This window comes from Nanorana parkeri, unplaced genomic scaffold, assembly GCF_000935625.1.
Source record: "Nanorana parkeri isolate BGI_ZX_2015 unplaced genomic scaffold, ASM93562v1 scaffold423, whole genome shotgun sequence".
In the NCBI taxonomy this organism is placed as follows: Eukaryota; Metazoa; Chordata; class Amphibia; order Anura; family Dicroglossidae; genus Nanorana; species Nanorana parkeri.
In genome coordinates this window covers 1,036,939-1,061,102 of record NW_017306691.1, presented here as the reverse complement: position 1 = coordinate 1,061,102, position 24,164 = coordinate 1,036,939, and the positions used below count along the sequence as shown (strand labels likewise).

General features: G+C 40.1%; 1 protein-coding gene across 11 annotated transcripts in view; it reads left to right on the top strand.

The window, feature by feature from the left end:
- The window catches only part of FN1 (fibronectin 1), a 62,396-nt gene extending 43,906 nt beyond the window's left edge, over positions 1 to 18,490 (top strand). For 2 of the 11 annotated variants that reach the window (XM_018559951.1, XM_018559949.1), the window contains 20 exons: positions 1,062 to 1,331; positions 2,272 to 2,388; positions 2,473 to 2,637; positions 2,767 to 2,922; positions 3,575 to 3,688; positions 4,755 to 5,024; positions 5,845 to 6,032; positions 7,121 to 7,208; positions 7,792 to 7,968; positions 8,073 to 8,162; positions 8,264 to 8,443; positions 9,136 to 9,225; positions 11,161 to 11,412; positions 11,530 to 11,633; positions 12,221 to 12,359; positions 13,763 to 13,930; positions 14,201 to 14,326; positions 14,436 to 14,542; positions 15,594 to 15,701; positions 17,783 to 18,490. In XM_018559951.1, the coding sequence (XP_018415453.1) occupies positions 1,062 to 1,331; positions 2,272 to 2,388; positions 2,473 to 2,637; positions 2,767 to 2,922; positions 3,575 to 3,688; positions 4,755 to 5,024; positions 5,845 to 6,032; positions 7,121 to 7,208; positions 7,792 to 7,968; positions 8,073 to 8,162; positions 8,264 to 8,443; positions 9,136 to 9,225; positions 11,161 to 11,412; positions 11,530 to 11,633; positions 12,221 to 12,359; positions 13,763 to 13,930; positions 14,201 to 14,326; positions 14,436 to 14,542; positions 15,594 to 15,701; positions 17,783 to 17,863 (2,990 nt within the window). In that variant the 3' untranslated portion in view covers positions 17,864 to 18,490. Of the gene's footprint in view, positions 1 to 1,061; positions 1,332 to 2,271; positions 2,389 to 2,472; positions 2,638 to 2,766; positions 2,923 to 3,574; positions 3,689 to 4,754; positions 5,025 to 5,844; positions 6,033 to 7,120; positions 7,209 to 7,791; positions 7,969 to 8,072; positions 8,163 to 8,263; positions 8,444 to 9,135; positions 9,227 to 9,990; positions 9,994 to 11,160; positions 11,634 to 12,220; positions 12,360 to 13,762; positions 13,931 to 14,200; positions 14,327 to 14,435; positions 14,543 to 15,593; positions 15,702 to 17,782 lie in introns of all 11 variants that reach the window. The other 9 variants (XM_018559950.1, XM_018559947.1, XM_018559957.1 and 6 more) reach the window with 7 other exon arrangements.
- Positions 18,491 to 24,164: the final 5,674 nt, after the last annotated feature.

The window sequence follows — 24,164 nt, the reverse complement described above, 5'->3', positions numbered from 1 at the left end:
GGGTGGTCTCCAAGCAACTCTGGAAAAATTTCAAAGTGAAAGTGTAGGGACAAAGTGGGAACAAACCCTTCTCCCTCATTACCATACAATGCAAAACACAAGCCTTGAGATTAACTCTTAGGACAAACCGTGTTCAAAACTAGTTTATAACTGCTAGATTTGCCAGTACAGACAGGGTTAATTATGGTAAACATCAACTCCCAAGCCCCTTAATATATAGCAGAGGAAAATTTCAGTTTCAAAGTTTCTGTTCACATATCACAACTTAAAAATTAAGGTAAATGTTAACCCAATTTGGCTGCAAAAGAGGAAATGTATTTTAAGAATAAACTTTTTTTGCTGAAGTGAATTCTCCATACAGTATATGCAATGGCTATTCTAGGAGACCTATTTTTTGTGTTCAGCTTCAGTGTTGTGGAATTTAAGTACATGCTGTTATGAGATGAGACCTAATTCCCAAAGTAGCAAGATACAGTCAATGTGTGGTATACCGTAAAGATAGTGTATACATACCCTAGATCAGTGTATATGCAGTGGCATGTTCCAAAAATAGCAGCACTGGGTATTAAATTTGTGGAAATTATGAATTTGAAATTGTACCCAGATCTGTGCTCAAATGCCCAAGAATGTCCTCTGATGTGGTAACAGCTGCCTGTTTTCTTTGAAACCTGCTCTGAGCTCTTTGCTTGGCTTGTGAGTTCCATACCAGCAGGTTTATTCTGAGGTATTTTGTAGTAGAAAGGACAGATGTTGGCTCAATGCTGCATGTCTTGTTCCCGCAAGCTGTAGATTCCTGCATTTCAACCAGCAGACTTGTGAGATAAAGAACGCATTCTACACTAAGACGTTACTTATGTAATATACAGGAATTTACTTTGTATACAAAGTCATGATGATGCGTTCAAAATGCTTGAGTTAGTCTGACTTTCCTTTCCATATTTTATAAAGGTAGTGTGCAACTTTAGTTATTTTGATTGCAGATGGTAATATTGTGTCTTGTATGTGTGTGGGGTTTTTTTCCCCTAATTTTTTCCTTTTTTTTTTTTTTTCCTGCACCATAGCACTTGATTCACCAAGTGGTATTGACTTTTCTGAAATCACCACAAACTCCTTTACTGTGCACTGGAATGCCCCCCGTGCTACCATCACTGGGTATAAAGTTCGCTACCAGCTGGAAAATAGTAATATGCGTCCCAAAGAAGAGAAAATTCCTCCATCACGAAACTCTGTCACTCTTACCAACCTTATCCCAGGCTCTGAATATGTTGTCAGTATTATTGCGGTCAGTAGTGGCCAGGAGAGCTTGCCACTTGTAGGCCAACAAGCTACAGGTAGGTAGTTTGCCTGAAAACACTGTTAAATGTTTGATATGTTTTTGTACTCTTGTTTTTTGGCGTGAGGACTAGTGAAATGGCATTTGTCCATAAACAAAAAAGTGTTCTTTTTTACGAAGGCTCTTTTCTCCCACCTAATCTTCCTTTGGTCAGATGCTGAACACTACATTTCTAAACTGTGCCTTAATTCAACCTCCCTTTCCCATCCCAAAACGAATTATCTGGCCTAATCACTGCTTAATATTTACTTATCAGCAGAACAATTGTGCAACACTTGGTGCTCAATTCTTAAAACTGCCAGTGCCAATCCTTATCAGTGGCAAAACTTATGATTTGCCTTCAGAGTGAGTCCACTTAAGCTGGCCATACACTTTACAACCATCGCAAGTCTTGCGATGGTTGTAAGCCAATTAAAAGCTCGTAAGATCACCCCTGAGGGGCGGGCTTCCAATGACTCCAATGCCGCATGGGCAGTGTGCGCTTGTGCACACCGGCCTGTTCGCATTTGTCTCCCGAGAACGGCACTAACCCGCCGACAATCGTACGATTCTCAGTGGGTTTTCAAGCCTGCACGGGAGACAAAAGACGTGCGACCATACAGTAGAAACGGTCGCACGCCTTCCACGTGTATGGGCACCTTTTAGAAATACTACCAATTTGGACAGATGTAGGAATCCGGAATTGCCCACTGACTTAGTTGATTCTTCAGCTACACAGGTTGCAAGATCTCGGTTTAATTTCCCCACTACTCCCACCTGCTACAGCGATTGAGAAGGGCCATCATTTATGCCATAAAATTCAGCAGAATAATTTTGGATGCTCAGCCTGCTTCAGAGGAGTCAGATGGCAGAAATGCTGAGATGGAACAAACATCCCCTTATTTTCCCTTTTTTTTTTTTTTTTTTTTTTTTTTTACTGCATTTCTTTTTCATTGCAGTGTCTGATGTTCCAACTGATCTACAAGCAACATCTACTTCTCCCAATACAATTACAATTGCTTGGGATGCACCTGCAGTCAATGTACGATACTATAGGATTACTTCCTCAGAGACTGGTATGTTCAATAAATATTTTGCACTGAGCCCGATGGTTCCCATTTTTATGCGTTCTTAACGAAAATCTCTGATTATCCACATAGGAGGCCAAGGTCCAGCTCAGGAATTCACAGTGCCTGGCACTTTCAACACTGCAACTATCAGAGATTTGAAACCAGGCGTAAGCTACACTATTACAGTGTATGCTGTCACTGGCCGAGGGGACAGTCCTGCCACAAGCAAGCCAATTACCTTTGTTCATTCAACAGGTATACCAAGTGGACTTCAAGCTATCTTGTAAAGATGCAACATATTGAAATCTAGTAATACTTTGTGTGAATGTTTTATTATGTGGTTTTACTGGTAAAATAGTTCTAAATATAACTGATGTTTTACAGCTGTTGATCAACCAACAGAGATGCAAGTGACTGATGTCCAAGATCAAAGCATTCATGTTAGATGGACACCATCTGCTAGCCCAGTTACTGGTTATAGGGTTACTAGTGTACCCAAAGGTGGTCATGGAGAAACCATTTCCAAAGTTTTACCATCAGGTAACTATTTTGTTTGTGAGCGTGTTGTAAAGGGATGCTTGAAACGTTTATTCTCAAATACCCTTTAACAGTTGTTACTGTACATGGATAGTTAAAGTTAAAAATATTAACTTATCCCTTTTTGAAATGCTGGTAGTCTGACCATTTACATTTTACTTCATAAGAAAATTGTGTTTTTTTTTCTATGTTGAGTATTTTAGATAATCCCACCTACATACCTATGTGCTGCATTTTCATGTTTAAGACATTTATAACAGGGGAAGGGGGACCATTTTTTAATATACACACTACTGTTCAGTCTCCAAATCCTTTTTTGTACCTTGTCGGACTAGGCCTAAAATGTGGAATATAACATGGGTGCAAAAATGGAAAAAAGGGCCTCAGTCATGAAGGGGTTAATATATTCCCATCCTGACAAATGGAAAGAACTGTCCTCTACGAGGGATTTCCTAAAAACTATACAACAGACTTGCCACCAGGAGTAAAGTCAACTCTTCTTACAAAGAAAACAAAAAAAGTACTTCCTATATAAACATTTTTATTTTTTCAAAATAAAATAGATTTGCAAATGTCATATCTTGTAACCAAAATATTAACTTTTGATATTCCAAAAATGAATTGCGCCTTTCATTTTTAGTAACTTATTTCACAGATAAAACGGAAATGACAATTGTGGGGCTTCAACCAACTGTTGAGTATGTGGTGAGCGTGTATGCCCTGGGTGTTAGCGGAGAGAGTGAGCCTCTAGTTGAAACAGCTGTCACAAGTATGTATTCTCTGTTTAAACTGGATTTATCCTATTCCCTTTTTTTTTTTTTGTACACTGCATTAAGAGATCTTGACTGAAAAAAAAATGAAATTTGTTAACACCAATGATGTGGTTTAGTAGACAAACCTCTCATCAGCCATGGAGTGGAGTTAGGACAAAGTTCTGTAATCCACGGTCTGAATAGTGCTACTGCTTTTTAGAGACTAATTGCTAGTGTGCTTGATAAACATGGCCGTTAATTGTATTTAGTATCCCTGCAGCATCAAACTGACTCTTGCATATTAAGCTTTTGCAATAGGTGTTAAGGTTGCAGAGCTTAAAATTAATCAATGTTTTGTGCATAGTTTAGCACATCCTCTTTTGTTGACCTATAGCTTTTTATCAGGTTGTAGTTCATCAATGGCTGGCATATGCAAACATGATGAGCGCTTGCACAAATATTTTTCCAGCTATAACCTCTAATCTTTAGGATACTTGGCAAATTTACATTGCATTGCTTCACACCTGATTGAATCACAGCTGTGCTACCAGCAATGTAAGAATTCTGCCTGCTAATGTCTCAATTATGTCTTGTACTGATGAAAAATTAATTTGGTATGGTTCTGTACCATTCTCTGGGTTAAGGTGGCTGAATTGTATTTGTTTAAATGGTCAGTCCACTCAAAACTAAAATGTTTGGTTTTGATGATATATTGCGGGCTTGAATCACATGTTGCTTTTTAGATTCTGGGCTCTGGATCCCACCTTCCCAACTGTACTCTCCTGCTTCAGCTATAACGACTCCATAATGGGAAGTGGTATCTAGAGTTGGAAACACTGAAATGCCTCTTGGAGTCTCTAAGAAATCTAAAAAGCCATTGGGTGATTCAGCTCACCAACATCTACAAAAAATATTTTGTTGTGGAGGGACAGACCTTTCTAATGCGGCTTTTATAATTTAACACTTGATATAGCTTTCAAATGCCGGGGGAGGGTAGAATACTCTGGCAGCTTTTTTTCTTTCCTGTTGCTGCTTCTGCTTGTCTCTGCTGTTAATTGCTTTTATAATTAATTTGCCTGACAGACATTGATCAACCCAAGGGACTGGCATTTCCAGAAGTGAATCTTGATTCAATTAGACTATCCTGGGAAATCCCAGAAGGACAGGTTACAGGTTACCGAGTGACCTACTCAAGCCCTGAGGATGGAGTCAGAGAGTTGTTTCCAGCTCCAGAAGGAGATGACGACACTGCTGAATTGCACGGTCTCAGGCCGGGCACAGAGTACACTGTAAGCATCGTGGCATTGCACGATGACAAGGAAAGCAAGCCTGTGATTGGAATCCAGCATACAGGTATCCAGAGCACTTGGCGGGTTCTGTGTGTCCGTTCGTCCTTTGTTACCCTGCAGGTGCCATCCACCAGCAAACTGTATACCCTTAATTCCAATCCTTGTACCTACGCCTGATGTGGTCTTTCACCTTTTCTATTTATCTATCCATTTGTCACTTGCATCCTGATACATCATTAAGTATTACTAAACCCAAAAAAGTTTCATTAAGAGCGGCTAGTAACTATTACTATGCATGTGCTATAGTTCTACCTGCAATGGTTGGCAAAAAGTGTCACCAAACTGACAATTTTAGTGGTATTACTGAACAAGTCAGCTGACTGAAAATATCACTTTAAACCTAATTTTACATTACTGCTGTTCTGATAACATTCTAGAATATTTTGTTTTGTGTAGTTATTAATTTCTTATATCTAAAGCTTCATAACAAGCATGCAACTTTTTAAAATGTCTTAACTGAATGCCAATGGAAGTTGACTTAAGAACATCACTGGCCTATTTGAGTAGTGTGTTAAATTCCTGCACATATTAAATAACCCTATCCATCAGATGTGTGGAATATTACCTAGCATCAACTGCATTGCTTTTGGTACTCAAAAGTTCCCTTTTTACTACTAGAGACTTAATTTTGAAGGTTATTTATGTTCATGCTTGTACAAGACAACCTTTGAAGTTGCACTGCATTCTTTTATTTTATGGATTTATGGATTTTTTTATGCATGCATTCACGTTGTGTGTAGAGTATTTTGTCTTGTAAAATCTTTTTTGTGTTATTATTATTATATTGTAATTTTTTTTTTACACATATACTATCCATTTTGCAGCCATTCCTGCCCCAACAAATCTTCAGTTTTCCCAAGTGAATCCAACGGGCCTTACTCTCAGCTGGCATGCACCTAATCTCCAGCTCAGTGGATACAGAGTACGTGTGAACCCCAAGGAGAAAACTGGACCAATGAAAGAGATGGATCTGTCGCCTGGTACGACTGCAACCACTATTACTGGTCTAATGGTGAGTAATGGCTTGAAATCTTATACTTGTAAAACTTGGTAGTATGTGCAGAATACATCAGTGGAAATGACTTCAATGGACTTGCTCTGTAACGTTGAAGCCATTTTGTTAATCCTCTAAGCTGCTCCCTCAGTTCCAGTGAATTTCAGAAACGTATCCCAGTATGTATAGCCATGGATAACAACATATTCTATGGTGTTTTATTGTAAATGGAACAGACATGCACTTTATGCACCAGGACCATGGAAGTCAGTTTTTTTAAATGCCACAGTAATGCTACACCTCCTAGTATTTTACAGTCCCTTTGACCCAGCGTATACCAAACTTCCTGATGGTATTTGTCACAGCCACCCCAAATGCATTATGTCCACCCCAAATGCATTATGTGTAGTAGTTGCCCTCTATATCATAATTTCCATCTTAATGGAGCATAATGCAGATGGCAATGATGTCCACTCCATGAAAAACTGTTACTTCTGACCTATCTTTCTGAATTTGCTGAGCCACAGAAAAGTTATAATGGCTATTTTTTTTTCTTCTGCTTAGCAGGCACACTGGTAGTGTAAAAGCATGAAATAACTGCACTAAGTACTTGTTACCAGGCTGTTTACAGTAGAAATAGATGTTGTAATTCACAGGCTCAATCATGTCAACTCCTAGTTGGTGCTCCTGATCATATGACTCTGGTTTTTAAAGAAAACGCTTGATTTGCATGTATAAAGAAAATATTTTTAGGTTTTAATTGACAGGGACAGAAAAGCATACAGCTACACTATTCTGAAGCAAAGTTACACTTAAGCCATTCATTTATTCATATAGGCTTGGTAATCGAACATTCTTCCAAAATGGAGCATTTGTACCTTTTTTATTTTTATAGAGTGGACCATTTTGGAGGGTCTACTGTCCCCCCCACATTCTAGCTAGGATACTTTAACAAAAGGTGATCTGTGACTGCTAGTTTAGTTTAACGTTCTAGTTTTACCATGCTTAGTAAAGCCCAATCCGGTTAAGGTATAACTGATCCATCTGCAATTACAACTCCTTGGTACACTTAGTAAGTTTTCCGAAACTCTTGCTTTCTTGATCAGGTTGCAACCAAGTATGAAGTTAATGTGTATGCTGTGAAGGATGGTCTGATGAGTCCACCACTACAAGGCATCATCTCAACACTGGAAAGTAAGTAACCAAAAGATAAAATATAATGGGTCAACTGTTTAAGGGTAGGAAAGAAATAGCCATCAAATATTTGCTTCCATTTGTAATTGACCTCTTGAATGTGTTTGCTTATTTTGGGCCCATTTACATTTATGCTTAAAGATAATGTGCTGTAAAATACATGTTTTACTGCATTAGCATAATGCAGCATTGTGTTGCAATGGCAGTAATTTTGAATTACAGTAACGGGTAACACACCTGCACTGCAGTGCAACAGAACACATGTGCTGTGTGGGGCAGAGCTCTGCTTTAAATGGTCAGACTTTTCTCTTTTTTTTTTTTTTCTTGCATTGAGGTGTGCTGTCAGGTTTAATACACAATGATAATGTACAATAATGCATTGGATTAACACAGATGCTTTAAAACATAGTCCAAATAGGCCCTTTCAGTGTTAATATTCTTTAATCTATAAAAAACACAAGCCAATTTTTCCTGTGTAGGCATCATTTGAATTTAGTCTGCACCTATTTAATGGTAGAAGTGGGATATTTCCCTGCTCTTGAAACCAGTTGATTTTAAAAAAAAATCAAAATATTTTTCCTAGATGTTAGCCCCCCTCGCCGTCCACGTGTCACAGATGTTACAGAAACAACTGTCACCATTACCTGGCGCACAAAGACGGAGACCATCACTGGCTTCCTGATTGAGGCTCTTCCTGCTGGTGGCCAGACTCCCATTCAGAGAGTGATTAAACCAGATGTGAGAACCTTCACTGTCACAGGTAAGACTTGTTTATTAGGACATTGTCTAGAGGCCTCCATAGTGACCACATTATTTGTGGGGTCTGTTTTGGGGTCTCCCTAACTGTTAATGCTCTTATTATAGGTCTTCAGCCCGGAACAGAATACAAGATCTCTCTGTACACTTTAAATGACAATGCCCGCAGCTCCCCTGTCACACTGGATGTGTCAACAGGTAAAATAACAAATTAACTGTATTCCCATAGTTTACTGCTGTTTTGTTTGTGTTCAGCATAAAGTACTGGGTATTTTAATGTTGCTCTTATCTTTTACTAGCTGTTGACAGTCCTTCCAACTTGCGATTCCTGACCAGCACACCCAACTCCCTGCTCTTCTCCTGGCAGCCTCCTCGCTCTCGCATCACAGGTTACATCATTAAGTATGAACGGGTAGGAGGAGTACCTAAGGAACATCTGCCCCGCCTTCCAGCAGGGACTACTGAGGCTACCTTAACCAGTGAGTGTCCTGACCACTGTTCAGTACATGCAATATTGTCTCTTTTGTCCAAAGAATACTGCATTGCTCCCAGGTGCTTACTCTGCTCTTGAAGAGTGTACTATTTTCATAGACCTGAAAACCCGTTTCCACCTTTTGCAGAAGGACCTTTTCATAAGAAAAAAAAAATGTTTTCATCTGAGTCCATGATCTAAAAATGAGCCATATGGCTAAAGTAAAGCCCTCAAACCTTGTGTTTTAAAGCTTTGTAAATGTAGGCTATTTGTGATTATTTTCCCATTGTATATGCGATTGGTGTGGTCCTCCTTTTACTGATTTTATAAATGAATAAAAAAAAAAATTCTGCTCTAAAGTATAAATGCACATTTAGTGGAGTTACTTCTGCCTCAGATCCATTGAGATCTTGGCTTTGCAGCCTCCTTCTCTGCCCACCGCTCTGCACGTGTGCGGTAATCTTCATTCTGTCCTGTTGAGATTGTGCACTCTGGTGGAAGAGTAAGAAAACAACATGGGGTTGAATGGCATTGCAGCACCTATGTGCAGGTCCTGCAGCAAAGATACTAGCAAATGGCTTTGTGGCTTAGAGAAAGTTGCATAACCAAGATCTCGCTGGGAGGGGGCAGTTGGCACAGAAAGTGCATGCAGTTAGGCACTAAAAATCTACACTAATAATGTATTTAATTACTTTGCAGACCTAGAGCCTGGTGTGGAATATGTAATTTATGTCATTGCTGTGAGGAATAACCAGAAGAGTGAGCCTTTGACTGGTCGCAAGAAGACAGGTATTAAAACTTTATGAACTAAATGTTATCTGAACAACACTTATTTCTTTACATGTGATGTAGGGATGTGTGCAAATAAGGCTGTGTTAGTATTGTGGCAATTTACTTCTTTAATGCACTGTTTTGAAAACCTACTTTTAACTGGCTTGCATCTCTTGACAAAAAGTAATTTTGCATTTCATTGTCTGTGCAGTGTTGCAGTTGAATCCTCTATGCTGTAGCGTGCAGTGATTTAATTCCTTGTCTGATGTACTGAACATCTTTTTAGATGCAGACACCAAAGTGCCTGGATTATAAAAACTGTATTAGGAAGATTTGGAAATCAAAGCACACAATTGCTTTCAGTTTTTATAAAACTGGCAAATCTGGATGGTGTTCAGTCATTTAATTGTGAACAATTTAATTTAAAAGGAAAATTATGCTAATTGAAATTTCTTCCATGTGAGAGACCTACAACCAGAATAGTCATGTAAAAAAAATCAGTATGACCTCAAGAATGCAAAAGTTGGCACAATCCCTAGAATTTTTCTTTGCATCATGAACATGTATGCTCTGCATGCACAAAGGTTTCCTTCCATGAAAGGTGTGCCTGCTGCTTTTCTTCAAATTTTTTTAACAAAGAAAAATTGCATTTTTGCAATGTTGAATGTCTGTCTCTCACAGTGAAGCATACTGCATTTCTAACAATGACAATCATCAAATGAAATCAATACGTTAAAAAATATAGACCTAAAGCAATGATGCATTTTTAAAAGGTCTTAACAGTGGGTACAATTTAAATGTATCTATTTCTCAATGTCTTTCATTCAGAGGTGCCTTTTCCTAGTTGAAGGGATAGGCTGAATATTTGCTCTGATCACAAAAAAACAAAAGTATGTTCTCCACTATTTTAGCTTTGGGTGAGTAGGGTCTTGTGGAGTCCCGTCATTGATCATGACTCACTGCTAATGTTGCTTGAACTTGCTAGTGATAAAGTTGGCCATACAGAATCCCCCATTGCCCTGGCAGGCACAGCAGTGAGAAATGAATATTGATAGAGAAACTGCATAGAAGCTGGATTGTGTTGGATATAACAGATGCATTTCCCCCTGATCACCCGAAACTAAACAAATCCCATTTAAAGGGTCAGCCCACCCAAATGGAATTTCATTGCTGAGAACTCTGTACTTGAGTTCACAGGTTTGCACACCTGCCATTGCATTTCAGCATGCTTTTTTATAATACACTGAATTTGAAAATACCCAATCATCATGGGGATTGTGATTCCAAAGTCTGTTTGGGAACTATGATGGGGGAAGATATGGCCCCTGAGGTCCCCAAGAAATCTAAGAAGTCAGACCACATGATTCTGCCTATTTCTAAAATAGCCATTTGTGCTGTGCTGACCCCTTAATGTGTGCTCTTAATTTGAAATCTGTTTTAACTTTCTTTTTTGGCCACATGTAAAAATGCCTTTATTTTTGTTGCCGTGTCACCTTATGCCCAACTCCAGCCAAAACTTTTTTTTTTGACCAGTGGGTGAAAGGAATGGAGCCATTGTCTGGTTTCAAAGGGACAGGAAGGGGAGGTATCTGCTCAAAAAAATGTAAATTGTAGATCTTAACTAGAAAAAAGCTGGCTGGACCTAGACTTTAAATTGTTGGTGTTTCTCACTGTGTTCAGATTTGTGGGTGTAAGGCTTAGCATGTGTATTGATGCATTTTTGCAGTAGGACCCTATGCATTTGCTCCAGTAACTTTGCAGTTACTTTTTGTAAAAAAAAAAGTCAAACCATTTGCATGTGGCTTTAAAGGGCTGGATATACTAAAAGTACAGAGTACCTACTGTTGTTTGTGTACCATGACCACAAAACATGTTCTGGTGCCAAGGACCATTGCTTCTGCCTGCTTTAATTAACGCTTTGCTTTTATTGCTCCTAATACTTTCTTTGGCCAGATGAGATTCCCCAACTGGTAACATTCCCTCACCCCATCCCTGGCCCTGAAATCCTTGATGTTCCCTCGGAAATAGAGAAAACGCCTTTCATCACTGAGACAACATTTGAGAATGGTAATGGTATTAAACTTCCAGGCTCTATTGGACAGCAAAGCACTGGCCATGAAGGACAATTTGTTGAAGAATACTTTAGAAGCCCCGTTTTGCCCACAACTGCTGCACCTGTGAAGCCTGGGCAATTTACTCCCGGTCATGTTGTTACAGTGGATACCAGTTTTCATGAGCCCATCTATGATCATGAGCCCAAAGGAGATTTCGACGGGCCTTATACCCATGGCTTTGGGCCACAAATCAATGATACTGGTATACAAGAAGTGGCATCTCAAACTACCATTTCATGGAGGCCCCTTTTGGAGACCACCGAATACATCATCTCGTGCCATCCTGTGGGTCATGAGGAAGCCCCTCTTGAGGTAAGCTTACAATCCTTATTCTATGTATTTCACTTGATTAGGTAGTAAAACATTTAGTCACTTTTTTTTATCTACAATTATGGTTGTTTTGCATATAAATGAATGTAAAGAGCCAAAAAAAGCTTGCAATTGGAAGTTTTCTCTGGAATGACTGGACAGGAAGTTAATGGAAACCTGTAATTTGTGAGAGCTGCCATTGTCTTCCTCTGAAATTGTCGCTTGATGATTTGGCTTCCATGCTTTGCGTCACTGACCCAGTACAAGTATTTTGAATAAAGAATCCTGACTTTATTATTTTCTGTAGACTGTCGGTTTTGGGTCTAACTTTGAAGTATTGAAGCCATACACAGTCAGCCAACCAGCATTTTCAGGAGGCCAACAATGGCATACTATAAATTGTTCTAATGGGGGAGGAGATGTACTTTTATTTTAAATATAACTTCCCACTATATATAATAATCGGCTAACTAATCGATTTGGAAAATAATCGTTAGCTACAGCTCTAATATAAATGTCTTATTTTTAAATGATCTGATCATTTTCTAAATTCTTAAAGGTAACTTTAGTGTTTTATGTCATTTTCACAGTTTAGGGTCCCTGGCACCTCTACCAGTGCTACTCTTAATGGCCTTACCCGTGGAGCCACATACAATATCATTGTGGAGGCCTTGAAAGGAATTAATAGACACAAGATCCTAGAGGAACTGGTCACAGTCAGCAATACTGGTAAGAGCATAGTCTGTATATCATTCTCTCCTGACCACTTCTTTTTAAAGCAAACGTGTAAACATTTTAAGAATGGTAAACTGCCCCTGGTATGTTATTTTTGAAGCCTCTTTAATTCTTGCACAAGTATCTTCAAGCATTCTCCAGGCACCCTGAAACCAAAAGTCTTCTAAGTGTGAAAACATGTAAAAGAAAAGAACATTCCTCTCTAAACTGCCCCATTACACTAAAAGTGAATTCTAGTGAAGCCAAACTATCAGTAAATGGTCTCCAAACACAGGTCATATTAAAAACAATACAGGGAAACTTAAAGGAGAACTAATGAGGTGAGTGATTTACACTCCTCCTCGAGCTGTTGTGCGACATTGAAACTGTCACAAGTCGGCTCTATAGATCGGGAAGTAAGCGAACACATACCCCTGCTCGCTCACTTCCCGATCATCTCCCTGCAGAGAGCGGTGGCGGTCAGTCACCGCTCCCCGCAGGGATTCCCCCCTCCCAGCTCTGACTGGAGAAATGGGAGTGGGGGGGGGGGCACAGCTGACTTTGCCTTCAGATAGGCAGAGCCTTCTGTCAATCAGCCTACTAGGTGGATCTCGACAGTAGTGTCGGGATCCGCCCTGGCTGTGGAGCTTTGGGTCACAGGAGGATGTTGGAATATGTCCCCCATGACCCTAAAGAGAACTATGGGATAAAAAGGTTACCACATAGTTGTGTTTGTTTTTTATAGATTTATTTTATTTGTTTAATCTTTATCAGATTTTGTGAGTTTAGTTATTGGTATGTTTGTATTTACACTTCATCTAAATATGTGGGTGATTGGTAATCCGTATCCCATCTACATATATCCACTTTGTGTAGTGTCAGATAAGTGGCTTTCTTTATGGTTTTGTCTATAAAATCCATTTTGTGTTTGAGAGCTTAGAGCTATATTGCAATTCACTTTCAGCATAGTGGTGCCATTAGCAGGAGGACTGTCTCTTCTGTCTTTGTTTAAATATCTAGTGTTCTGTCCATCTTTAACACGTGCATTATCGGCTTCTTAATTTAAGGTTTGTGCTACGGGCTCTTCCTGTTTTTCATGTAAGAAGCTCACACTCTTCCCTACCTCCTAAGTGTCATTATTGGTTAATTCAATGTGATGGGAAGTCTCAATGACCAATGTGAGGTGTAGGAGAGGGCAGGGTCTAGTCTAAATTAATATTTGCATATTTTTGTGCTGCTGGGTGCACTGGCAGAGCTCTTTCAGACAGGCGTACAATTACAAGCGGCCACACGCACACCCGATCCTGCACATCAGTGTGGGTCTGGGTGCTCGCACTTGGACGCAGACAGTGTGAGACAAAGCTCTACTAATCTAACAAGATGAGAAATGTTTTCCTAATTAATTACTTTTTCCATAGTCCTTCCTGACGGGGCTCTACAGCCAGTTGAGGACACCTGTTATGACACCTTCACTGGAGCACATTATACAGTTGGACAGGAATGGGAGCGTATGTCAGAGTCTGGATTTAAACTTTGGTGCAAGTGTCTAGGATATGGCAGTGGGCACTTTAAATGTGACTCATCGAGTGAGTACAAACCTTCCTCTTCTCAGTATGTAATGCTAAAATAGTTGTCTTGGTAAAAGAAATTACATGTAAGTTGTTAATTTGCATTTCTTTTCATGATGGACATTTCGGTTATTGGGCTGCAATTTAAAAGGATGCTGTAGTGGAACAAACAATTACCTTTTAAAAATTAGGCTATTATTTACACTAGTGGTTTTAAAGTTGATGAAAATTAACGATTTCTAGTTAGTGCAATTGTGTTGTGATCTAACTTATCATTGATTCTTGCAGAATGGTGCCATGACAGTGGAGTTAACCATAGAATTGGTGAGAAGTGGGATCGCCAGGGAGAGAATGGGCAGATGATGAGCTGCACTTGTCTTGGAAATGGAAAGGGAGAGTTCAAGTGTGAACCACGTAAGTACAGTGTGGCTCCTAGGTCTGCTGTGGAAATCTACAATTGGGACGAGTAGATGCTGTCTTGTATGAGGTATTTCTATTCAGTTTCCTTGTCTTCCTTTTCCAGATGAGGCTACATGCTATGATGAAGGAAAACTGTACAATGTTGGGGAGCAATGGCAGAAGGAGTACCTGGGAGCCATCTGTTCATGCACATGCTATGGGGGACAACAGGTGAGCTAATATCTACCTAGTAAAGTACAGGACATATTTTTTGATAAGTTGGCAGGCAAAACAGTCTATACACAATAGGCCAGTTGGAACTTCATTGGGTGTTTGTAATCTAAACTGCAAATCACATGTCCAACATTTTAAGAAAAAAAATTCTACATTCCAAAATCTGTAAAATACACTCCTTTTCTAAGTTGGGAGACCACCAGTCTCCTAGACCATGTCCTCCCATTCACTATTTCACTAGCAAGATTCTCACCTTTTACAAAAGTAAAACAGAGTAGCTGTACCATGGGCTACTGTCTGACTTTAGAAGTAGTGAACATTCCTGTACTAATGAATGCCTTTCTGTGAATATAATCCAGTTTAAAGCACAACTGTAAATGTAGCCATAATGTATTGGTGTTGAGTTATGTCATGTTTATTGTGCATCTGTATGTTGGTATGGTAAGTTCCTTTCACTTTCATGGCAACAGTTAAAGTGCCACAACACTGCTTTGTCACCAGAACTACAACTTATTGCCCAAAGCTATAGTAATATTACGGAAGCCATATGTGGCCATACCTTACTGCTAGAAGTCAGTCTTTATTGGAGTCTCAAAATTCTGCCACATACAACATTTAAAAAAAGGTTGTGTCAGACCACAGTCCTGTTTGAATTGACGAGCAGTGAGGCAGTGCATCAATATTTTCAAAATTTGTATAAAAAATGGTAAATGTTTTATAAAACTGTCATCCTAAGGCAGTATACAACCTCAGCAGTGATTCTTCCTAGAGTTAACAGTGTATGCAAAGTAGTTCTCCTTGAGGCTGTGCAACCCAGAACAAGGTACTGATGAAGATAAAACCACTATGGGTTGACTTTGGCTTTCCAAGTGGAGCATTGCTGCATGGACATGAAAGATATATATGTAGGAACTGCCCAGATTTGTGGACCAGTGTTACCGCGATCTAGGCTTCTCCTCATTGATCATTCACTGAAATGTTGTTGTGTTAACAATAACCCACAGTTGTGAAAATAACTGCTACATGTTAATGCTCTTTGTTCTGACAGGGTTGGCGCTGTGATAACTGCCGAAGGCCAGGATCTGCTGTTACTCCAGATGCCACCGGACACACAGTTTCCCAGTACACTCAGAGATTTCAGGCAAACTTTGTAAGTGTTCTAGACTTGTTTTGTCATTTTAGTATTTCTGTACTAGATGCAGGGTGAATGATGTGAGAGACTAGAGCAGGATATTTCTTTTTCACTTTTCAGGACCTGTCTGATGGAGAGGGCTGGGTTGATATTGGCAAAGGGGTACAGCAATGCAAGGAAGTCAGTTGGAGAAAAATTTTAATCAGTCAGAAGAGGAGGGTAGAATGAAGCGTATTGTCACAGAGCAACAGCTAACAATGGGGAGGAGGAGGGGGGGGGTTGAGCGGGCATTCCGGTAAATGTGATTGCTCCAAACTAGCCCAGACATGCATGCTACGCAGACCTCGTTAAACTCTTGGCAGACTCTGTGGGCCCTTCCAAAACACTGGGATCTTATTTTTTCCCAAGGACTGGTTTACCACCTTGCTTCTTAAGCTTTAACAGTCTGACTGTTGCAGCCCAGACCCATAAAGGCTATAGTCCTGCCTGATTCAGTTATCCCTATGCTGCGCTGAAAGTTAGGAAATCATCTTCTCACAAAGTCTACCATCACACCTGGAAAGTGCATTTATCATTGTGTGAGGCAAGGAATTTCTATCCAAGTAAAACTGTGATGAATCCTGCCTTTTCCCATCTGGTGTGGCTCAACATTTTGGCCTAGAGTATCAAGGGTCAAATCTCAGTCCTAGAGATTAGATTCCCTTTTTTATTTTTTTTTGCGTTTTTGTCCATCACCACTTAGTGAAAGCCTTTGGACAGGGTGCCACTCACATTGTTCTCCCTGTACGTTCCCCTGTAATTCTGTGGCATCTCAACTTGGTTTTGAGGTTCTCCAGAAACCACACTTTGAAACAGGGAAATTACCCTGTCTACTCTCAATCACAAGTTTGCCTTCCTCGTTGCAATCAACTCTGTTCACATATTTGTCAAGTTTTACCAGGTCGATGTTCATGCTTCATCTGATGCCAGCTTCAGTCATAATGTTCTACAGTTCGCTCCATTGAGCCTCTCTTGTTAACCTGGTAATGTGGCCCTGTTAGTGTTGTGTTGCCCACCCCTCAGTTGAACTGCTTGGGTGTCTCCTATGTACCTGAATTACTCACCTTGTGTCCCTTTTTGTTATAGGTAGTGTAAAATCCTTTTCTTTCAGTTTAAGGTCCTGCACAGGTCCTTCCCCTCCGTTCTTATGATCCACTCATACTATTGTTTTTCTAGAAAACCTGAGCATGGTGTGGAGTTATACGAGGCTGTCCTTGCAGCTTTGTTTGCCAGTGCCCATTCTCCTGAAGGCGGCAGCAGCATAACCCTATGTACCTGAAGTACGCCAAGAAAAGGAATCTATGGCAAATAAAAATCCTATTTTTGGAAGGCGGTCCTTTTGTTAGACCAGGTCTTAGCATGTTCTATGCAAAAAGAAACCTAAGCAGAACATTATCGCTGAACCTGAATTTTTAAATGGAAAGATTCCAGAGATACTAGAACTTATTGACACATAGATCTTATGTGTGTTACATAGGAATTGTCTATATTGCCCTATGACACTACAGGTGAAACTCGAATAATTAGAATATCGTGCAAAAGTAATTGCAGTAACTTCTGCAAAAGGGGCCCAAACCAAGTACTGAGTACATATGCATGCTTGTACTTTTCAGAGGTCAGAGGTCCGATATTGTTCTATGTACAGTCCTTGTTTTATTGATTGCATGTAATAATCTACTTTTTTGAGGTTGTGGATTTGGGGTTTTCATGAGCTGTAAGCCATAATCATCACAATTATGACAAATCACGGCTTGAATTATCTTGCTTTGCATGTAATGAGTCTATCTCATATATTAGTTTCACCTTTTAAGTTGCATTAGTGAAATAAATGAACTTTGCACGATATTCTAATCGAGTTTCACCTGTAAATCCAATTCAAAATTTAGATTGAAAGAGAATAATTAATTGGCATATGGACCTTTTAATTTGTTTGCTTTGGGGCACAACAAACATGTTGATAAATAAGACTCATTGTAGCATGGGTGTACTTTAAGCCTATAAAAACTTTAGTGCCCAAGCAATAGGCTGCAAGATTTCTAATGTTTCCTCCTGTTTTTCTTTTCCAGAATGTAAAATGTCCTATTGAGTGCTTCCTTCCCTTGGGCCTACAAGCAGATTCACATCATACTGAACAGACCAAGAACTAATTGTCAAGGGAGCAGAGCATGTAGGGTTAACTTAAAGTGGGAGGAGGGTGGAGGCCTCCTGACTGGCAGATGAGCAATAATGCTTCAACATTCATCTGAAGTACGTCATGCCATTCAGTATTTAATGATTGTAATTTTTTATTTTGCTTCAATTGTTCTGGGAAACAAAAGGGAAAAGTTGTGTTTTTGTGTGTTTTTTAACTGGCAAAATGCAGCCTTTTAGGAGTAAACCTTGTGTGAATGTGTTCCTGGATGGGTTTTGCAGTTTATCTCCAAACTGGTTAATGAACTGCGGGGGTTTTGGCATCCCTGGGATTAATATAGAGGCCGAATGCCGTCGGGACCAATTGCGCTATATTATATTACCAATGCAGCACTGAACGTGCTGCTTCTGGCACAAATGTCTTTACTGTATGCACAATTTTAATTCTTTTTTTCCGCACAATCCTTACTAATACATGACCTTCCTTCAGTGTTATTTATCAATTTCTGCTGCATCTTCAGAAGATTCCTTCTACTTTACAATGGAAAAGTAAATTCTGAAATCTAGCAAATGATGGTTGTTGAATCTGATGTAATTATGGTTGGTGATTTTTATTTTTTTTATACTGTATGTGCTGTGGAAAGATAACTCTTCTTTTAATAAAAAGATCTTAAAAATCTGTGCTGGAGCTTTTTGTTAAGTGATGTGTACACTATGTAATTTAGACACTGCATTGGGTGTGTAAATTATCAATAAAAAGATGTATGTTCTATTTGGAGGACTGCTGAAAAGTCTGAAATCTTAACTTGCAGCATGCCACCTACACAATCACACTGTTCTTCCAGGTGTTGCAGGTAGTGAGAGGTACAACTTGAGCAATGAAGTGCTTCAGTCATAATCCCCACGAGTCCTCAGTAATTGCCTATTCAAAAAACGCATTGTATTTTCCTCACATAATAGGTGTCCTGTGATTGGAGGAGGGTATGTGACATCTCTTCTCCTTCAGTCATAGAATAGAAACCAGGTTCAGGCCTTGGGACAGGAAATATTATTCATGAAAAGTACCAGGAAAGAGTTCTTTATTAGAGGTGCACCAAAAAGAAATTTTGAAAATGAAAGGGAAAAAAAATGTCTAACCATTTTAGTGTGTGTGTGTATCAGATTATGACCACCCCATCAGTACTTCGTTGGGCCACCTTTTGCCTTCAATACTTCGGCAATTCTTCTTGGCATTGACTCCACGAGATGTTGAAAGGTGATGCGAGGAATCTGACACCATGCCTGATGAATAGCACTGTCCAGTTCTGTGAGATTTGATGGTTGTGGAACCAGCTGCCTGATGGCTCTTTCAACTTCGTCCCACAAATGCTCAATTGGATTGAGATCTGGTGATTTGTGGGGGCCACCTAAGCAAGTCTCCCTCATGTTCTTAAAACCACTCCTGCACAATACGAGCACCGTGGCATGGCGCATGGTCTTGTTGGAAGAAGCCATCTACATTGGGATACGCCATCAAGGTGATAGGATGAACTTGCTCAGCAACGATGCTTTGGCATGTTGTGCTATTCAGACGTTGTTCCACACGAATTAAAGGGCCCAAATCATGCCAGGAAAACATGCCCCAAACCATAACACTGCCCCACCAGCTTGAAGGGTTGTACTCATGCATGTGGGGTGAATGCTTTTATGCTGTTTCCGCCAAATTCTCACTCTGCCATCTGCATGATGCAACTGGAAACGTGATTCATCGGACCACATTACTTTTTTCCAATGCTCGACTGTCCAATCCTTGTGTTCCTGTGCGAATTGGAGACGTTTTATCTTGTTAACTGCAGACAGCAAAGGTGTTCGAACAGGCCTTCGGCTTCCATATCCCATACGATGCAGTGTATGGCGAACCGTGCGTTCAGAGATCATTTGAGAGGATCCCTGATTAAGATCTGCAGTAATTTGATGCACTGTTGCCCTTCTGTTGTCTTGTACCAGTCTTGCCACTCTCCGTTCTGCCCTAACATTGACTAGTCGCTGACGGCCACAATTCGCACGTTCAGACCCAGATTTTCGGCTGACAGTCCAGTCTTTAAACACTTTAACAACAGCTGCTCTTGAACATTTAACGAATTCTGCTGTTTTGCTGATACTCGCTCCATGGCTCCGAGCGCCAACAATCATCCCACGTTCAAAGGCTGTTAAATTGCGTTGTTTACCCATATCTTCAGAAAAAAATTCACTTCTACTGTCGTGGTAAACAACCTGCTTCCCTATTTATAATGGTCTGGCCCTCTAGCAACTTCAGCACAAAATTTTAGCTAATTTGCCTACAAACGTCAGGTGGTCATAATAATCTGGCTCTATATATAATATATATTTCACTGATACCAAGTACAGATACTTTTCGAGCTCCTAGACTAGAGAAAAAATCAAAAGTTAGGAGGCAGAACAGGCCCCTGATATTTCCCTTTTAAAATAGAAAAAGTGATTGAACACACAGTGCAAAATCTTTTTCTTCACCCCTGTTGTGAATGAACAGGAAACCTCTATACGGCGTGCCCCTGTTCATTCATTACTTGAGGAGATAGTATGTTTACTCTATCCACAATCCTGAATGAACAGGAAGTGATGTAGAGTACTTCCTGTTCATTTATAATTGGGGACACAGTAAACATACTATGTCCTTAATGATTTACAAACCATCAGCGATGGGGAGGAGAGCTTGGTCTCCTGTGAGAGCTGTCTCCTCCCCCACACCCTGGCTCTGACAATGGACAGCTGTCTTTGCCCTCCCCACCCCCCCCACACACTCTCCTGATCTGTCACAGGAGGCTCTCCTCCCTGTTCAGCCACCTGAATGTTTCTCTCTTTCCTGCTGCACAGAGCAGCGAGGAGGATAGAAACCATGGATGCACCACAATTTCAGCCAAAAGATGGTACTTTCTGTATTTTGCCTAGAGTGCCATTTTCGGCCAATATTTTTCAGCGGCCGAAATTACATTTTAGTGCATCCCTAGTTTTTGAGGATATTGCTGGATGAGTCGGAGCTATTCTTTTGCAAAATGCAGAGGTAAAAGGTACATTGGTGCTAATGCACACTTGGCATTTCACTTTTGACCAGAGCTGGGCTTTAACTATATTTTAGGTTTTGTTTTGTATAGATGGATCAGAAGCACCTTTTTTCATTAGTGATACCTCAGATTTGATTTAAGTACTTGCGCAAGAGGATCAAAATTTTTATGCAACTCTGTTTATCTCCAGTTAATCTTTATGGAATATAAGAATATATACATATCATACTTGGGCGACTTTGGGGTGTACTGATATATTTACTATGGTGTCTGCTCCCCCACTGGACACTGCAGTGTTAATCTAGGCTGTGTCTGCATTTTATGAACTCTTCCCCATACGATATTAAATTAATTTAAAGCAAAAGCTGCTCATACTCAGTGTTGTAACTTATACTACAAACATGGCAATAATTGTCAGATTTTAGCCAAGGCCCTCAAGAACCAACAAATTTTGACTTGCATCCCCTACAACACAGCTCAAGGTACAAGGTAGATCACCCTAAAGATTGCAAACCTTTTAGATCAGGGGTGCCCATAAGGTCGATCGCAAATCTGTCGCTGGTAGATCGCGAGTCAACTCCCTGTCCCACGCTCCGTGTGCCCGAATGTGTCAGACGCTAAAGCATCCGACACAGTCTCTCCCATCCTGTCTGAAGCGGCCAATTACCTTACTCCCGCTCGTAGCGTAGGTGGCCGCCTCTACCCGCACAGACACTTGGTCCGCACACTTCGCCCGACCCTCCGTCTTCGTCAGCGTCCAATAATCATTGCCTCCTGCACGTAGTGGCATTGGCTGCTCCTCCCTCTCTTCAGTGTGCAGCACATTTGACTGGCCCCTCCCCGCCCGCAGCTTTGGACACATCTGACAAATCAAACCAGAAATATCTCTTCCCAAACAATTTGAGATCCATGGGGAACTAAGGATCAATTTTCAAAAGTCCGGACCATTACAGTTGTAACGGTTGTATAGACAACTTTTACATACACTACAAGATAACTTTAAAGATGAATGAGTTACAGCAGACTCTTCTCTTGGTTTGGCTGATGCAATATAATTAAGACGTCAATTCTTCTACTAGCTTCGCTCATTTCCCGTGTACATCCCTTCTTTCCTCAAATCAGGTAATTAGTGTCTAAAATTTGCATGAAACCATCAAGGATCAAACACCACATCTATAACCTTCCAAAAATCCCATGGGTGCAGTTATAAGTTCACCAAACAATGGGTCTCTGTCAAGCAAACAAACTATCATTTCCCACTTAAATGACTTCCATGATGGTGCTCCCAACAAATTCCCACCCAGCTGAAATTCCATCTCCCTAAAAGACCATCAATATGCACAGGTTTGTGCAGTGACCAAATTTGATCTCTCCCCACAATATTCCTCCTTTAATCTGATAAAGAGTAAGTCTGGCTTCTCTCAAGGCTTCTTGGATGGCCCTTTCTGGCACCTACTGTATATACCAGGAAACAGTAGCAGGCCTCTAATTTCATCAGCTCAGGCCCTCTGTATTTTTAATCTGTGGCCACTTATAATCTTTGCTATCCAATGTAGACACTAACTTATTTACCCGCTCCTTCGCCAGGCCATTGACAAAATTATTTATTTTTTTAATGTAAGGGAACAAGACAATACAATAAAACAAAACTATCAAGAAGAATAACGACAAAACTTCTAACACCACATCAGTGTAAAATACATCAGTCTACAAGTACACCTAGCATAATGTCATAAGAGGAAGAAGGGAAAGCATAATATAGGGAAGATCATCTCAGTATCAGTGAATTCTTGAATTAGGGTAAAAGTGGAATTATATGGGTGTAGGAGAGTCAGGGTCCCCATACATGGTCAAAAATGTGGGGTCTACCTTGTGCAAAAGTGATGTTATAAACCAGGAAGATGCCATCAACCAGCCACTTCCATCCATTCAGAGTAGAATACCGTATTTTTCCGTCTATAAGACGCCCCCAACTTTTCTTACCCAAAATTCAGAAATCAATATTTTAAATGATATTATGCATCACACTTACCTCTGAGCCAATCACTTTATTCAGCCTCTGTTGCATCACTGGTTTCTTCATCACTTTTAGCTTCAAACATATCAGTTTCTTCAACTTCTGCTGCATCATTGCTGTCTGCTGAGTCACTGTCTATATATACAAGATCATCCTCAGTTCCGTCCATGGCATTGCTGATTCCACATTTCTTGAAGGACTTCACAATCACCTCTTGTTTGACACCATACCATGAGTTTAGAGAGTTTACAGGTTGTTTTTCACTTTCTAACATTTTTATGGTCACAGAATGCTCCGACATTACCGCTCTGGGCACTGCCTACACGATCTCCCCAGCAACAGCTGACCTCAGGTTCAAAAGATTTATGATTGGAGGAGAACTGTTATCTTGTCTCTGCAATCCCTGAGGCTAGTTTACAGTGGTATCAGCACTTTCAAAACCGCGGCCCCCCTTGTATAAGACGCACCTCTATTTTTAGGTAAAGATTTATATGAAAAAGTAGCGTCTTATACACGGAAAAATACGGTACCTTTCTTGGCATAAAAAAAATAGGATCCTAAGGAGGAGTTTATTATAGGAATCTAGGGGAAATCCTGCATCAGCCCAAGATGGCACACAGAATCATAACCAATATTGGGAAGCCCAAACCAGAATCAATGAAGGCTGTAATTTCCGACCAGTAAATGCGTATCAACCTACAGCTCCAGAATGAATGGAAAAAGTCAGCTGTCTTAGTACAACCCTTAAAACATGTAGGGGAGGTTTTAAAGCCCAGTTGATAAAAGACTAGTGGGGTGTAATACACTTGGTAAAACAATTTTACCTTAAAAATCTTGTCTCAGGAGGAGATCAGGGAAGACGTATAGGTATCAACAAATTCTTCCCAGGCATCAGAAGTAATCTGAGGTATCGATCGTTGCCATTTGTGTGTGGCCTTACTGAAACAGGAGGAGCTAGAACATGCACAATTCAGCGTAATAGGTAGAGATCAACCTGGATGTACCCTCTTTTTTTGAAGCAACTTTTCCATAAGAGACAAAAACAGTGTAAGCTTTGATTTTTTATGAACTGAACCATTTCTCATAAGACATGCCTTATTTATTATTAATTTTCTCATGCTATTTAGTATGGAGCCCACAATTCATTTTTTTGACAAAATGGGAAAAAGTTTTAGGAGTCACACGGACTCCTGAGCAAATTCAAAAATGCTTTCATTTTGAGGAATTTTTGGTATATAG